Source organism: Pyrus communis, chromosome 11 (assembly GCF_963583255.1).
Source record: "Pyrus communis chromosome 11, drPyrComm1.1, whole genome shotgun sequence".
Taxonomy (NCBI): Eukaryota; Viridiplantae; Streptophyta; class Magnoliopsida; order Rosales; family Rosaceae; genus Pyrus; species Pyrus communis.
Genome location: NC_084813.1, coordinates 5,318,425 through 5,335,257, shown reverse-complemented (window position 1 = coordinate 5,335,257; position 16,833 = coordinate 5,318,425). Strand labels below are relative to the sequence as shown.

The window sequence follows — 16,833 nt, the reverse complement described above, 5'->3', positions numbered from 1 at the left end:
AGCGTAATTCACATCAATAGAGCTCCACGCTCAATAAATGCTTAAGCGTAATTCACATCAATAGAGCTCCACGCTCAATAAATGCTTAAGCGTAATTCACATCAATAGAGCTCCACGCTCAATAAATGCTTAAGCGTAATTCACATCAATAGAGCTCCACGCTCAATAAATGCTCAAGCTACTACTGAATACAAACATGAATACCACTTACCTGGCACTTACCTGTGCGTCCACAGCACCAAATACACATATATAAATGTATGCTACTACTAATGCATGTGATGATGTATTTCATACGTATATCAAATGTATTTCAAATGTAGCTTACCTGGGCCTCCTCAGCACCATGCAACAGTATGCATAATTATGGTAATGCACATATTAAAATATGATGCATATATGACAGGATATTTAATTCGTATTTCTTTTAAAATACGTCAAGCATACGTATATATATATACTGAAAAATAACTGCCCACTCACTGATCACATCGACGTCTCATAGGTCCCTGAACCTCCCTTAGCTTGGTTACATTCTTCCTCTGTATAATTTTCACCTATACAAAAAGTAACCAAATTGACGTTATTTAACGCACATACACCAAACATTCGTCCATAACTTTCTCATACGTTACTCAATTTGGGTGTATGAATATACCACGGTGATCTACGCGACGTCACGAACGCGTGACAATTTTCAGAACTCAATTTGGAGCTCTCACGCGCCCCCACGCGCACTGTTCACGCGCTGCCCACGCGCGCGTCTTCTTCCTCGCGTCGCCGGACTGGTTTCGCCGGAGATGGTGTTTTGCCGGAATTTCTGGGAAAATTTCAAAGTGTCATAACTTCTTCATTTCTTAACCATTTTCGACGTACTATATATCAAATTGAAGGTATTGACGAGACGAACACATCCATACCTGTCTCGACCCCTAACTCGCCGTGGTTTCGCCGGAAAAAGCCCCGACAGCTCCGGCCAAACTTTGAACTTGTCATTCTCCGTGTTCCTATGTCCATTTTTCACGTAATTTATACCAAAATGAAGCCCTAAACATAATCTACCACGTTGGACTAGTTTTAGGGCCTAAAAACAACGGAATCAAACTTTTCCAAAAATACGAAAATTCGGCCGGACTTACAGTTCGTGATCCCGACGTCCAAATCCTTCAAACGAAGCACTCCGAGCTTCCTTAGGACCTCACCAAGCTTCCTACAAGCTTCAAAATCCCAGAAAACATCAAGCTTTACGTGTGCATGAACAGTGCACACGCACAGTGAAATTGAAATCCATGTTTTCCGAAGTGAAACTCACCTGAAATTGGTACCATCGTGTTCGTGTGGTCCTCAGGAGTACGATGGTGGTCTTAGATCCTTCGTTGGTATAGTTTTAGGGTGGTTTTGTGGGTGGTCCGTGTGAGTTCGAAGGAGAGAGAGAGAACTGACAGAGAGAATGAGAGGTTTGTGAGGGAGGAAAGAGAGAGAGACAAGATACGGGAATGAGGGAGAGATTTGAGGGAGGTGGGATCCTACCCAATCCCCAAATCATCAAGTTACAACATATTTTACGCCCCTTAGTCCCGTTTAAGGGCATTTTCATAATTTCACGTCCTCGGAATTAAAATTCCGGGACGGGTTGTGACAAAAGGACATGATTATGTTTACTTTTATCTAAATTTTATTTTGATTAATTTAATTTAAGGTTAAAAAAGAAATAGGAGTGTATAAGAGAAAAAAAATAATGTGTTGAAATTACTTTTTTAAAGTATACGTGGTTTGAAAAAGTTAATTATAGTAGTGTGTTTCACTTTATGCTTACAAATTCAAATTTCCTCACGTGTAGTGTTATTTAAATTTTAACAACAAATATTAGGTGACATGGAGACACTTGTGATGTACGTATTTAGGCAAGACTTGACTTCACTCTTTAGATTTAGGGTTTAAATGCTTTAACAATTACTTATCATTTGTGTTAAAAAAAATGAAACTGGAAGTGACTTACTATATGTTTGGATGAGGAAAATAAACTTGAAAAGAAATTATAAATTCACATGCACCAATTCGTTATTTGGATTCATAAACATAGAAATTTAGAATTTCCATGGAGAAAAAAAAAACTTGGAATTTGAAACTTCCAATTCCCAAGTTTAAATTTCATGTAAATAGGTGTCACTTCCAAATTTCTATTGACACGCCAGACCCCAATATTCCCTGAACACCAGAGTAGGCAAGTGCTGGCCAACACCTGAATGTGACGAAACCATATTAGAATGCATGAAAACAAAAAATAAATAAGACTTATAAATTTAAATATAATTAATATGCAAATGAGGAACATATTTAGAGCATACAACTAAAACTTAACACTAGAAAGGAATAATATAAAAATTGAATGAACAAAGGAGTGGGTCCTACACCGAGGACTCAAAGATGCCGATGCGAAAGTGCCTTGACGCCATGATTGTATGCCTCGATTATAAGTGCTGAGGGAGCGCAAAACAAACATAAGTGGATAAAATTGATATATATATATATATATATATATATATATATATATATAAAATAAAACAATTATACATCAAACATACTAACCCCCAAAGTTTCATAAAAACATTAATAGTACAATATGTAATAGGTTTTCTGAAAACCCTAGCATGCCATAAAACCTTTCCAAAACATATCTCGTATATAATGTACTAGCTAGTGGTGTCCGTATCAGTATCTCTCGGCCCAAAGCCATCTACATATATCTCCTGCCAGCCATATATCTCCCTCATCCATAGGCAAAACAGTGACCACTAGATACGCAAAATCATTGAACATAGTCTTTCCAAACATATGTGTACATATATCTCAAAACATCTTCATAGCATATAGTCATCCATCATATATACTATAAAGAACATCAGTTCGATAAATATGATATTCCAAAATACTCTCAGTAAGCATAATATCTCATAAAACGTAATCATTAAATCATGATTTTCATGTATGCATTTCTAATATTAAAACATGTATTTTAAAAGGGGTTCACTCACAGATACTTTGCTATCGAAAAGTCATGCAAACTAGCAAAGACGAAAACATCACAAATAATTGCCCCTAAACATATAAAGGGTCCAATTAATAAAAATCTATTCAAACGATTGAATTTTGGAGAATAGACTTAAAAAACAGATCTAGAACGTCGAATTACCCTAAGAAGGATTCCAGGTAAATTTTGAAAAAGTCAACACAGGAATATTCCAAAGAATATTCCTTTAATGGAATATTCCACTAAATATTCCATTTGGGTTGGGCCGGTCCAACCGGTTCTGGGACTAAACTTTGGGCTAGTTCCTATGATCTTGGGCTTGGGCCTAAGGCCCGGCCCACTTGATTGGACTTGGGTTCAAAAAGGGTTGGGCTTAGCATAAAGGGCCAATGTTTTGGGCTGGGGGTTAAAGGGTTTAGTAACGGGCCTAGGTAGTTAGGTTAGATTGGGTTTAGGACTTCAAGGGTTTTGGGTTGGGTTCCACAAGGGCCCAAGGTTTTGTTTTGGGTTTCGGCTCGATTTTGCGAGGGAGAAGGCCGGAGTTTAGCCGGGAAATTCCCGAGCTTCGATGGAGCTCGAATCTTCCAATGGAGCTCGAATCTTCCACTATTTTACTCTAAATTTAGACCCACAAAAAAGATAACAAGACGACGAAGTCGAAACTACCTCACTTGTGAAGAATACGTGATCGGAGAGGGCTGAGGATCGCTTGTAACGATCACGATTGTTGTCATCGGGAAGCTCGGGAAGGTATGGGCTCAAAGGGTCCGTGCGTCTTCGTCGGGTTTAAAGGATGCAGGAAGGGCCAAAGGATGGTGGTGTGAGTGGTGCAACAGTGCAAAGAGGAGTGAGATCTAAAAGAGAGAGTTCAGGGGAGAGTGATGCAGCAGGGAGAGAGATAGCGAGAGTGAGAGTAGAAAGAGACAGAGAGAAAGAAAGGGCGTTTGGCCCGCCGGAGGGGAGACAAACCAAAAGCAAGTGGGCCCCACCGGCACACACATTAAGATCCAACAACAATTTTTAAATAAAAACCCAAACTTAGTGAAATTACAAAAATGCCAATTCGTTCTGTAAATTTTCGGGACGGGTTTTTACATCTATGTGTGAGAACTTAAGAATAACAAATTCCGTATTCAAATTTCATTGTTCTTTTAGGTTAACCAAATAAGAAAATTCACAAATTCTAGACAATAAAATTCTATCATTTGAATTTCCATCATTTTAAAATTCCTTAGTAATTTAAAATTTCTCCATCCAAACAGAGCGTTAGTGAGTGCAAATTTTGAAGTTGAATTACTATGATACTTATGACTCATTTGAAAAGTACTTTTAAATGACTAAAAACACTTTTTTTTTTTTAATAAATGATATTATCTGCGCTAAAGGGGAGGGGGTGAGCTTAGTCTCACAATGGGCTAACAATGATTTGGTTCAAATTCACCTTTAGCGAACCTAAGACCTCTCACTTACAAGTGAAAATGAATACCACTATGCCAAAGTATTAAGTGGTGACTAAATATACTTTTAGAGAAAAAAATATTTATACTAATTTTTAGTAAAATGCAAGTTAATCTTGAAAAAGAATACACTTCAAGTATTTTTGGAACCAAAAATACTTTCTCTAAAAGTATTCTTTAAACTTTTCATATCCTGTAAATAAGGAAGACTTGTATCATGGTTAAAATCAAACACCTTTGTGATCCTCCTCACTCAGGCTCCCCCACCGCCTCACGCCTCAGAGACCCCTAATTATTGGATGGAGAGCTATATTTATTATTGAAGGTATGTAAAAAATGTGAGGAAATTTTAATTTGGTAATTGAAAATAGCTTTTTAAATATAATTACTGAGAACATAATCTTCTCAAGGTTTTTATCTAAAGGATCACTTCTGGGTTCATCATTTTTGGTGCAATGGATACTTTTACAAGACCAAAAAGAGTCTAAGTTTCAAACCTTATGAAACTAAACCAAGTTAAACACTATTTATAAAACTTGACCAATAAGTAGACATTATACATGAAATATACCAATAAGTAGACACTATTTATGAAACTGAACCAAGAAGTAGATATTATTTATGAAACGAAAACAAGAATTATATTATTTCCAAAACTAAACCAATAAGTGAAAACTATCTATGAAACTGAACTATACACTATTTAAGAAAATGGACTTAAGAACTAGACAATATTTATGAATCATGATCAAGAATTAGACACTATTTATGAAATGGACCAATAATTAGACATTATTTATGAAACCGGACCAAGAAAGAGATATTATTTATGAAACTGTACGAATAACTATACATTATTTATGAAACTAGACCCAATAACTAGGCACTATTTATGAAACATGACCAAGAATTAGGCACTATTTATGAAAGTGGACCAAGAAATATACACAATGAGACACTATTTATGAAAGTGGACCAAAAAATATACACTATTTATGAAAGAGGACCAATAAATATACACTATTTATGAAATTTGACCAATAAATAGTGTAGTACCGTTCAGTTTCATAAATAGTGCATTTTCATAAAATGGTGTTCAGTTTCGTAAACAATGTCTATAATGAACACATGGGTCTCACGCGTCAGTTTTATTCAATGATAAGAACTTAAACTCACGAAGATGATTGTAGTGGCTTACAAAAATTTGAATTGTACGCCAGAATCTGCTTATAAGAATTTTGATTCTACTCCAGAATCTCCAATTAAACTCTAGAATCTTCGATTGAATTCTGATTAGGGAAAGCGAAACTTCATATTTCTTTTTTCAATCGAAATAGCGGGGAAAAGGTAGTGGTCAAGGGAGAGAACTAAGGGCGTGTTTACGTGTTCTCGGAGTGTGATTCCAATTACTGGTTAGTCTTAGGGGTGGAAAAAATTTCCGAAAATTCCGAACCGAACCAAAAAAATCCCGATCCCAAACCGAAATTCCCGAAATTTTTGGGATGCTATCCCGAATCGATCCCAAAATTTCGGTATGGGATTCGGAATTGGCTTCTCGATATTTTGGGAATCCTATACCGAACCGAAAATATATAATATTAATTATTATATATATATTTATACATATATATATTATTCTTTTATAATTGATGCTAGTAGTTTCTAATTCATGCCCTGGAACCTGGAATGCCCTACACCTTGCATATTTTTCATGTTCTGTTTGATATTCATGTGGATTTTATTATTGCTGCTGCTATGGCTGATGATTTCAGAAGGCTTGATTCTTTTGTCTCTCAATAAATTGCAAAAAGGGTTTAATTAATTTGAATTTTGATTATGATAAAAACAGTCAGGCATGCCAGTGTTCAATTAAATGGTAGTGTGAATGAAATGAAATTCCTAGTTCATGAATGTGTTCTTGAATTATATATTTGAAGAACAATTCATAATTTCATATTTCAATTTGGGATTCCCGATTTGTCCCAAAATCTCGAAAATATTTCTGGATTTTCGAAATTTGGGATTTTCGAAAATTTGGTTTGGGATTGGTCTTCAAATTCCCGTCCCGAAAAATTTCGATTTGAGATTCGGGATACTAGTTTCGGTATGGTATCTCATACCGAACCATCCCTAGTTAGTCTTGTATTTAATAAAATTTGGAAGAATCAAAAGGGGTGGGGTCCACTCAAATGATAGGAATTAAAATTTTGATTTTCAAGGAATTGAACTCCTGAGTAGGAGGTATCATTTGAATTCCAGGACAAAGGAGGAGTCCGGAATACAATTTTCTACCCATTATAACCCCATCGAATTCCTAAAAACTCCAAATCTGCCATTAAAATCAACAAGCCCAGATCTTTCTACCTGCCTCCCTTTCACCTCCCCGCTGTGCTCCAGTGAACCAATCTGAAGAATCTTAGGGTGTCTTCAGATATCGAAGTGAGCTGGTTGTTCTTTGGTTGTGGCATCGTGGTCGTGTGGGAATGGAGAGAGATCAATGGATGCGCATGAAATGATGATTAAGGATCCACATAAAAGAAAATGGAAGAAAGGGAGGGAGAGAGTGGTGGCGGTGGGGGCTAGTGAGGACTGACGAAAGATACCGGGGAAAGACGTGATAAATTAGGTTTGAAAAGGTAGAAAACTTGGACTGCTGGCTTGGGAAGTTATGAGGTGGGTATAAAAAATTAGGTTTGAAAAGGTTAAAAAAATAGTTAAAAAATTAGTTTATAAAAAGATAGAAAATTCAATCATTTATGAGTTAGGATTGTATGAAAATTAAATTTTACTAATTATCACACAAAATAATTCATTTAGACCAATGACAGTTTAGAATCAAATGGTTTTGATTCTAATTCAGGTGTGAATTGGTGAACAACTTATATGAATCCAACATCATTCCTATTCCGTTTCCTGACAATTTAGTAAAGACATTTTATAGGAATCAATCCAATATGCATCAATTTAATTTCTTCTCAATTCAATTCCCCTCATTTTAATTACGAATCAGTAAACGAGCCATAAGTGCGATGCGCTCTAGGAGTTTCTGTTTTACGCTGAAACTTTATTCCTTCTTTTGGGTTCGCAAACCCACAATAAATATTGCGATTGGCAACATTATTTGTGACTTACTTATAATAGGGTCACGAATATTTTCGTGCTATTATGTCCCACGCAAATTTTCTTTTATTTGTGATGGATGTGCTTGTAGTGTTGGTTTCTTACCTTTTAGGGTTGGGGTTGGTTTATTATAAATAACATGCTTGTTATTTAGTTGAGAAAAAAATTAATCACAATGTAGCATTTATGAGTTTTATAGCCATTTTTTGTATTTAATAATATTCTTATTATTTTGTAATTTTGTTCGTCAGACCCTTTGATGTTCAACTAAAAATAATGAAAAAATTTAGAAAAATAACCAAAATTTAAAACCCGTATTAAATTATAACCACTCTTGTAAAGTAATGATAATTATAGACAAAGTTAATATAAAAATACTAATATACCCCTAATGATTGAAAACGTAGAATGATTAGATTTAGAAGCAACTTGTCCGTTGACTGCAAAATGCTATTGGAGTCAAGTGGTGAAGATGGGAAACTGGTGGTGCTGCGATTGATCTCCAGTTTCATTTACACAATTCTTTTGAGAATATTTCTTGCTGTCAGTTTTCTTTCTGAATTGATCCTCTCTTGCCGCAAAGATGGGGAATTGCTGCTCAGTCACTCTGCAAGTGCCATGCGACGCCCTCATCAATCGCTGCCTGGACTGCACCTTCGGACGAGCATCCTACCTTTGTTTCATGAAAGAAAATCTCAAATCTCTCACAAACGCGTTGGAAGAATTGAAAGCGCTGAAGAACGACGTCGAGGACAGAGTCGACAGGGCCGAGGCACAAGGACAGAGGAGGTTAGACGAAGTCCAGTTGTGGATGTCGAGGGTTAAAAAAATCGAAGTGGAAGTCGTCGAATTGTTGAGAGACAAAGATCAGGAGATTCAGAAGTTATGTGCAGGAGGGTACTGCTCGAGTAGCTGCAATTCAAGCTACGAATACGGGAAAAAAGTGACCGAGAAGCTGAGGGAAGTCGATGCTTTGAGTTCGAAGGGAAGGACTTTCGGTAAGGTAGCCGGGGACGCTCCGCCGCTACCGGAGATGCGACAGATGGACCACACTTTGGGGATGGAGTCCATGATTGTTGAGCTATGGAGGCAACTTGAGGAGCCAGAAGTGCGAATTGTTGGGTTGTACGGAATGGGAGGGGTGGGGAAAACTACACTGCTTAATCAGATCCACAACAAGTACCTCGGCACCCCGAATGATTTCGATTTCATAATCTTGATTCCGATTTCAAGAAATCACAGGATTGAGAAAATTCAGAACGAGATTGGGAGGGAAATCGGGTGTTTTAGTGACAGATGGAAGAACAAAGAGAAGGAGCAAAAGGCTTACGAGATCTTCAAGGCATTGCGGAGAAAGAAGTTTGTGTTGCTTTTGGACGATGTGTGGGAGCAGGTAGATCTGACCAAGGTTGGAATTCCAATCCCCGACGAAACAAACCGGTCGAAACTGATATTCACTACTCGCGACGAGCAAGTGTGCAGCAAAATGGGTGGTCGCAAGAAAAGAGTCAAGTGTCTTGAGGAGGATGAAGCATGGAAATTGTTTAGGATGAATGTTAACGTTGCGGAAGATGTGCTTTCTCTTGATCCCGAAATCCCTGGCCTGGCTAAGACTGTGGCAAGAAAGTGCGCCGGTTTGCCTCTTGCTCTGAAAATAGTTGGCAGGGCAATGTCTTGCAAGAAGACAGCAAGAGAATGGAAAGATGCAATTGATGTTTTGAGGACATCGGCTTCGAGATTTGAAGGTATGGAAGAAGTCCTCCCTCTTCTTAAGCTTAGCTACGACAATTTATCTAGCGACGAAGTCAAGGCTTGTTTCTTGTATTGTGCGTTATTTCCGGAAGATTTTGCTATTCATAAAGATGAGTTGATATACAAATGGATGGGTGAGGAAATATTGAAAGAGTATGCCGATGTAGATGGAGCTCTAAACAAGGGTTACACTATCATCGGTACTCTTGTTCGTTCTTGTCTGTTGGAAGATATAAGAGGCCATGTAAAAATGCATGATGTGATTCGTGATATGGCATTGTGGTTAGCTTGTGAACTCGAAGAAACGAAAGACAATTTTATGGTTCAAGCTGGCCATCTTTTGAAGGAAATACCGAATGTTGAAAAATGGGACGGTGTGAAAAGAATGTCATTGATGGCCAATGACATTGAAAATCTTGACACAATACCTTCATGCCCCAATCTACATACCTTGTATCTCAGTAATAATCGTCTGAAGATGATCGATCACAATTTCTTCAATTCTATGTCCACCCTACAAGTTTTGGATTTGTCCAAGAACAAGGATTTAGCCCAGTTGCCATCAGGAATATCGAAATTGGTTTCTTTACTATATCTTGATCTTTCAGAGACATGCATAGCAGCGCTTCCAATTGAGTTAAAGGCATTGGTGAAGCTAATATATCTGAACTTGGAGCATACCAGTGAACTTGATGTGATTCCGCAGAATTTACTCTCTAGCTTCTCGAAACTCAGAGTTTTGAAACTATATAATAGCGGTACTTGCAAAAGCATTCTTGGGGATAATGCGCACCTGGAAAGTGAATTGCAAGGTTTGAAGCACTTGGATATGCTAACCTTTACCATACAAACTGTTCTTATTTCCGAAAGGTTTTTCGCCTCCAACAAGCTAATGAGCTGCACTCGTTTTCTATGCCTTGACGGTTTAAGCTTGCTTGATATATCACCGTTGGCATATATGAAACGTGCATATTCTCTTATTATTAACAGTTGTGGTCGTGTGGAGTACAACTTAGATGTTTTAAGCCAAAGTTCCTTCAAACACCTTGAAGCTGTGGATGTACATGATTGCCCCAACTTGTCGGACTTGACATGGCTCGTCTTTGCTCCAAATCTCAAGACATTATCCATACGCTCATGCTCCAAAATGACAGAAATAATCCGACTTGAAAAGTTGGGTGAAATTGCCCAAGTAGATGAGATGAATCAATTTTCAAAGCTTGATGAATTGATATTGGTAAGCCTACCACAGTTGGAGAGCATATACGGAGACAAAACCTTGCCCTTTCTGTATCTGAAGAGAATCGAAACCCGTGGCTGTCGAAATTTAAAGAAGCTTCCCCTCAACCTTAGCAGCGTCCCGAAACGTGATCTTGTGATCACTGGAGAACAAGAATGGTGGAATATGCTCCTTTGGGAGAGTGAAGATCATAAGAAGGCTTTCCTCCCTTGTTTCAGACAATATAAGTAAGCGGTTTATGATGCAGGAGCCATGTTCATGGTAATTTTCATTTCGTAAGTGCAACTTTACACATGTATTTAGGCTCATTGTTATGTAATCTTGTATTCATTGTCATTGAGTACCTCTGCATCACATGATCAATGTGTTAGCTGTGATACCGGAGTTCAGAGAGTCCGGATTTCTCTTTCGCTTCTTTTCCCTTGCTCTTTTGTTCCATATGCATCATCTGCACTTTGTAACTACAATCCATGGTTGTACTTTTTGTTACTTCTATTTATTTCAAGAGGAAAGCAATCTGATTTCAGATGTAAAGAGTGCTGACCATTTTGTGCTTTGAATAACAATCTTAATCGCCTGGAACGATAATAAGGATGATGATGGTGGCGATGATCTCATATTGCCTTACAAGTAGTCTCCGACCCCTCGCAGCAAGTAGATTTAGCCATATGAAAACTTGCAAGATAATATGTGGAAGAGAAAGTTGCTAATTCTGCTGCATCTTGTTCATAGTTTAATTGAGCTGAGAAGGTCTTATTCGGGGGAAAGCGTCAGGAAGTGCAGTGGTGTCGTCGTTATGAAGGTCGAGGTTTGGTTTTTCTAATTGGCACATTGCAGTCCAAAGAAAGTTGAGGATGTTATGGAGATGCTGTCTTAGTTTTCATGCTGTCTAACAATACGAGCAATTTGATCTGTTGGCATGATCACATACACAAAACACAACCAAGCCATCAATGAAACTGCCGCACTTGAATTTACAACACATTTCTTGCCCTCTAAGTGTAATTTCAGGCTGTTTGGCAAACACAAAAGTTGTGTGATGAGTTACTTTTTTTTAATAGTTCGGACTACTCAGTAATACGAAAAATGAACGGTCATGATTGAATTGAAGAAATACTATTTTTCTTACTTGCTAATTTAATGGATAAAGAGTCGAACTACTGAAGGCAAACACGAGTTACTTAGTCACGTATCCTGCATGCATGAAAACTAACTTATGAGCTATAAAAGAAAATTAAATCAAATGTGGCGGAGCCAAAAATTTACCACTAAAGTCATGGCAGTCTTGACTGGACATTTGCGTCAATTTACCCAACATTAGTGGAACAAGAAATACGGTGTTGGAGCATGTGACTTAGGCCATCTCTAACCGAGGGTTGGTCAGAGAGCTCGTTTTAGCCCTCTGGCCCTCCAAGATCCTCCAAGATATTAATATTTTAATGAACAGTACATGGCCATATTTGCCTCCGTCTCCAACCGAGGGCCAGAGGGCCAGATGGCTCGTTTTAGCCCTGTCACAAAAAATCATCTCCAATCGAGGGCCAAGGGGCCAAACATTTTATTATTTAAAAACTACAACTTAAATTCAAATCTAACGGCTAAGTGATGTCAACATAATTTATTACTTAATTTAATCGAATGTTGTATAACGGCTTAGGAAGTGGAAAAAAAATATAATTTAAAAAAAAATATGAAACAAATTTTGTAAAATAGAAGTTATAGGAAAAAAAATATAATTTAAAAAAATATGAAACAAATTTTGTGAAATAGAAGTTATAGGATAAAAATAGAATTTAAAATAAAATAAAACAAATTTTGTGAAATAGAAATTATAGGAAAAAATGGAATTTAAAAAAAAAAATATGAAACAAATTTTGTAAAATAAAAGTTATAGGAAAAAGATAGAATTTAAAAAAAATATGAAAAATAGAAGTTACAGGAAAATTTTTGTAAATAAAAAATAATAATAATAAAACTGTAAAAAAAAAAAATTCAAATGCAACGGCTAACTGAGGTCACCTAGCCGTTGCATTTGAATTTTTTTCTTAAGCATTCTTGTCGGTTATAACCGACAGGAAATATGATTTTTCTGGTCAGCCATCCAACCCTCTCCGATTCCGCGGAGCCCTCTCAGATTCCACAGCCCTCTGTACCCTTCGGTTGGAGATGGCCTGGCCAGAGGGCTAGTTTTAGCCCTCTGGCCCTCCAAGATCCTCCAAGATATTAATATTTTAATGAACAGTACATGACCATATTTGCCTCCGTCTCCAACCGAGGGCCAAAGGGCCAAACATAATTTATTATTTAAATTGAAAAACTACAACAACTTAAATTCAAATCCAACAACTTAAATTAAAAACTACAACGATAATTGGCCCAAAAAACCAAAAAAATTAGAACTTAAATTTAATGAATGGTTTAGGTATTTATAGGAAAAAAAATTAGAATTTAAAAAAAAATGAATACAACGGCTGACTGACTAGCCGTTGTATTCAAATTTTTTTTAACCAATCCTGTCGGTTATAACCGACAGGAATGCTCTATTTTCTGGCTAGCCCTCCAGCTCTCTAGCCCTTTCCGATTCCGTGGGGCCCTCGATTGGAGACAATTTTCGAGTTATTTTCGGCCCTCTAGACCCTTCGCTTGGAGATGGCCTTAATTGCTTTCACTTTGGCTTGGTCATTAACAGATCCACTTGCCATCAACCTGATTCGTTAAGACTCCAATGAAACACTAAACTTTTGTCCTTGTTTGTGTCATGTTAACAGACTAAATCCAAAAAACTAAAATGAGCTTAGGCTCATAATTGTGAGAGAGAAATTTCAGTGTGTCGGAACATGGCCCGGTATCCTAAGTGTCCTAATACAAGTAGTTGGATACTAAAAAACAAATTTCAACCATTTGTATTGTGACAATTAGTGTACCGAGCTGTTTCCTCGTATACTGAAAAATTTCTCCTCTTTCACATTACTTGATAAATTGATAAAAAAAAAATGGTGGATAACGAAAGCATCGTTTGGGGAGCTCCAGATGAGGTATGCCAACACTTTCCTTGGAGATATACTAATTTTTTCACGATTTTTAAAATTTTGAGTTGGCAGCTTGTTCGACAAACCAAAACTAACAACAAGAGAGTTGTTCGGCAGTGAATGATTGAAAAACAATTTGAAATATAAAAAAAAAATGTTCAGCAGGCACATCGGAACACCATGAGAATTATTCGACAGTGGCCAACTAAACAACAAGAGAACTGTTTGGCGCACCAGGGCCAAACACTCTTCACGACCAAAACTTCTCGTCCAAAATCGAAATTTCACTTTTTCCAACCCTCAAAATCTAAAACTACCAAACCAGAGATCGATAATCAGTTCAAATCATTCCAAAACAAACAGATTAAGCGACAAAACAATGAACTGAAGCAACGTCTTGAAATCTCAATAGTTGCCAAAGGCTAAAGTGTAGTTACAACAATTGAAAGTGCACTATGCATTAAAGGAAGAATGCAGAAGACGAAACAGAAAATTATGGACAATTGTATGTATATTTCATATCTAAAATAGTTTACAAGATCAACCATAAATAGGAGAGGAATACAAGAAAGAAAGTGGAGGAATGGTGCGGACTGGGATGGCAGCTCAGCAAGCATGAGTGAAGACCTGACCTCCATTATGTCTAACTTAAACTAATACCTAGCTTTACATGATGAGGGAATATTGCTCTTAAATAAGCCTAAAGTAAACAACAAACAGCTAACCCTAGCCGAAAGTAAGATGACAATGAGTTGTTATCCATCACCAACTAAATAATGACAACTAGACAAACCCTACCACCAATAATAATAGATACTTCAATACTCCCCCTCAAGCTGGATCGAGAGTTCTTCTGGATCCAAGCTTGAAGAGAAGACGATCAAGTTGTGCAGAAGGCAGAAGCTTGGTGAACACATCGGCAAGTTGATCACTGGAACGAACAAATACAGTTTGTAATAGCTTGGACTGAACTTGGTTGCGAACGAAATGACAGTCAACCTCGATGTGCTTTGTGCGTTCATGGAAGACGGGGTTGGCAGCAATATGCATTGCTGCTTGATTGTCACAGTGAAGAAGAATTGGTTTGGAGGAGATGATTTCAAGATCACGTAGCAACCTCTTTAGCCAAATTAGTTCGCATGCAGTCGATGCCATTGCACGGTACTCAGCTTCTGCGCTTGACCGAGCTACAACAGATTGCTTTTTGCTCTTCCACGTAACGAGGTTACCACCAACAAGAGTGCAGTAACCAGTTGTGGATTTGCGATCAAGGACATTGCCTGCCCAATCAGAGTCTGTGTATCCTTCAATGGTGAAGTGTCCGTTGTTTTGCATGAAAATCCCAGTAGATATTGAGCTTTTCAAGTATCGAAGGATCCTTTTAACTAGTTGTAAATGATGAGATGAGGGAGAATGCATGAACTGGCTGACAAAGCTAACAGCATAAGCAATGTCAGGTCTGGTTATAGTCAAATAGATAAGTTTTCCTACCAACCTTTGATACTCCGATGCATTTTCAAGCTGGATGCTTGAGGTTTCATCCTTGAAATTTGTTGGTAGTGGTGTTTTGGCAGGCTTGCAATGCATCATATTTGCTTCTTCTAAAAGATCTAGAATGTACTTTTGTTGATTTAGAAACAAACCAGTTGGAGATTGATCCATTTCGATTCCAAGAAAGTATCGAAGTCTGCCAAGATCTTTGATTTTGAAGGTTGAATGTAATGTGGCTTTGAGAGCAGTTATTTCTTCAGGATTATCTCCCGTGACAATAAGATCATCAACATAAACAAGTACCACCAATCTTCCATGCGTACCAATCCTAGTGAACATTGAAGAATCTGCATTGCTTCGTTTAAAGCCGGATGACATAAGGACAAAACTAAGTTTTGAGTACCAAGCCCTTGGAGATTGCTTGAGACCGTAAATAGCCTTGTGAAGCTTGCAGGCTATTCCTTGTTCCTTCTCTCGTTCATGACCAGGTGGTAGTCGCATGTATACCTCTTCTTCTAACTCTCCATGTAGGAAGGCATTTTTTACATCCATTTGATGTAGAGACCAGTCTGAATTGATAGCCACCGAAAGAAGCACTCTAACTGTGTTCATCTTTGCCACAGGGGCAAAGGTTTCTTTGTAATCTACTCCGAAGGTTTGTGTAAAGCCCCTTGCAACTAACCTTGCCTTGTGCCGCTCTATGTTTCCATCTGAGTGAAATTTGGTCTTGTAAATCCATCTTGCCCCAACCACACATTGACCTTTTAGCAGAGAAACAATGCTCCAAGTTTGATTTTCATCAAGTGCCTTCAGTTCTTCAAGCATGGCTTGCCTCCATACAGGAGATTGGTGTGCTTCTTCGAAGGATCGAGGCTCAGAATTTTGGGATAACTTGGTCACAAAGACAGCATGAGATGGAGAGCTCTTGCTATGAAAAACCATTTGTCCAATAAGATGTCTAGGCATGTAGATTTCAAAATCATCAAGCCTGGCTGGAGGTTGTCTGTTTCGAGAAGGATTCCTTCGTGGAGGAGGAGGTTGTTCAAGTTGAGGCTCTCTCCTTTCGAGAATGACTTCTTCATTATCTGCTTCCATACTTTCAGGAGCTGGCTCTATCTCAACAGCTTCATTTTGCGGTGTTGACAGCCTTGTATCATCAAGGAAGAGAGGGGTAGGAAACACTTCATATGAGAGCTCCCCCTGAGGTTCATCATCATGCATTTGAAAGAAGGAGTGAGTTTCATCAAAACGCACATCCCTGGATACACATACCTTTCTGGTCTTAGAGTCGTAGCATTTGTATCCCTTTTGGGAAGTTGAGTAACCTACGAATGCACATTTGATAGCCCTTGGATCAAGTTTATCTCGGTGAATAGTTTGAATGTGCACATAGCATACACATCCAAACACACGGAGATGACTTATGTCAATTTCTCTCCCCTTGAGAATTTGGTAAGGAGATTTGAACTTCAAGATTCTACTAGGTAGGCGATTGATGATGTATGCAGCGGTTTGTACAGCTTGAGACCAGAACTTCTTTGGAACTTTTGCTTGTAACATTAGTGATCGTGTTTTTTCAAGCAAATCTCGGTTCTTTCTTTCTGAAATGCCATTTTGTTGTGGCGTTCCTACACAACTTGTTTGTTGCAAAATTCCATGCTCACTTAAGTAAGTTGTCATGATTTTGGAAGTGTACTCAGACCCATTATCAGA

General features: G+C 37.8%; 1 protein-coding gene across 1 annotated transcript; it reads left to right on the top strand.

Moving 5' to 3' along the window:
• Positions 1–8,062: 8,062 nt before the first annotated feature.
• LOC137708240 (probable disease resistance protein At5g63020) lies at positions 8,063–11,126 on the top strand. Its single transcript, XM_068447275.1, has one exon. It carries the CDS (start codon positions 8,192–8,194, stop codon positions 10,829–10,831), a length of 2,640 nt encoding a protein of 879 aa, XP_068303376.1. The 5' UTR covers positions 8,063–8,191; the 3' UTR covers positions 10,832–11,126.
• The last annotated feature ends 5,707 nt before the right edge of the window (positions 11,127–16,833 follow it).

Coding starts and splice junctions, on each gene's coding strand:
- LOC137708240 (XM_068447275.1), top strand. CDS start 8,192: ATGGGGAATTGCTGCTCAGTCACTCTGCAAGTGCCATGCGACGCCCTC.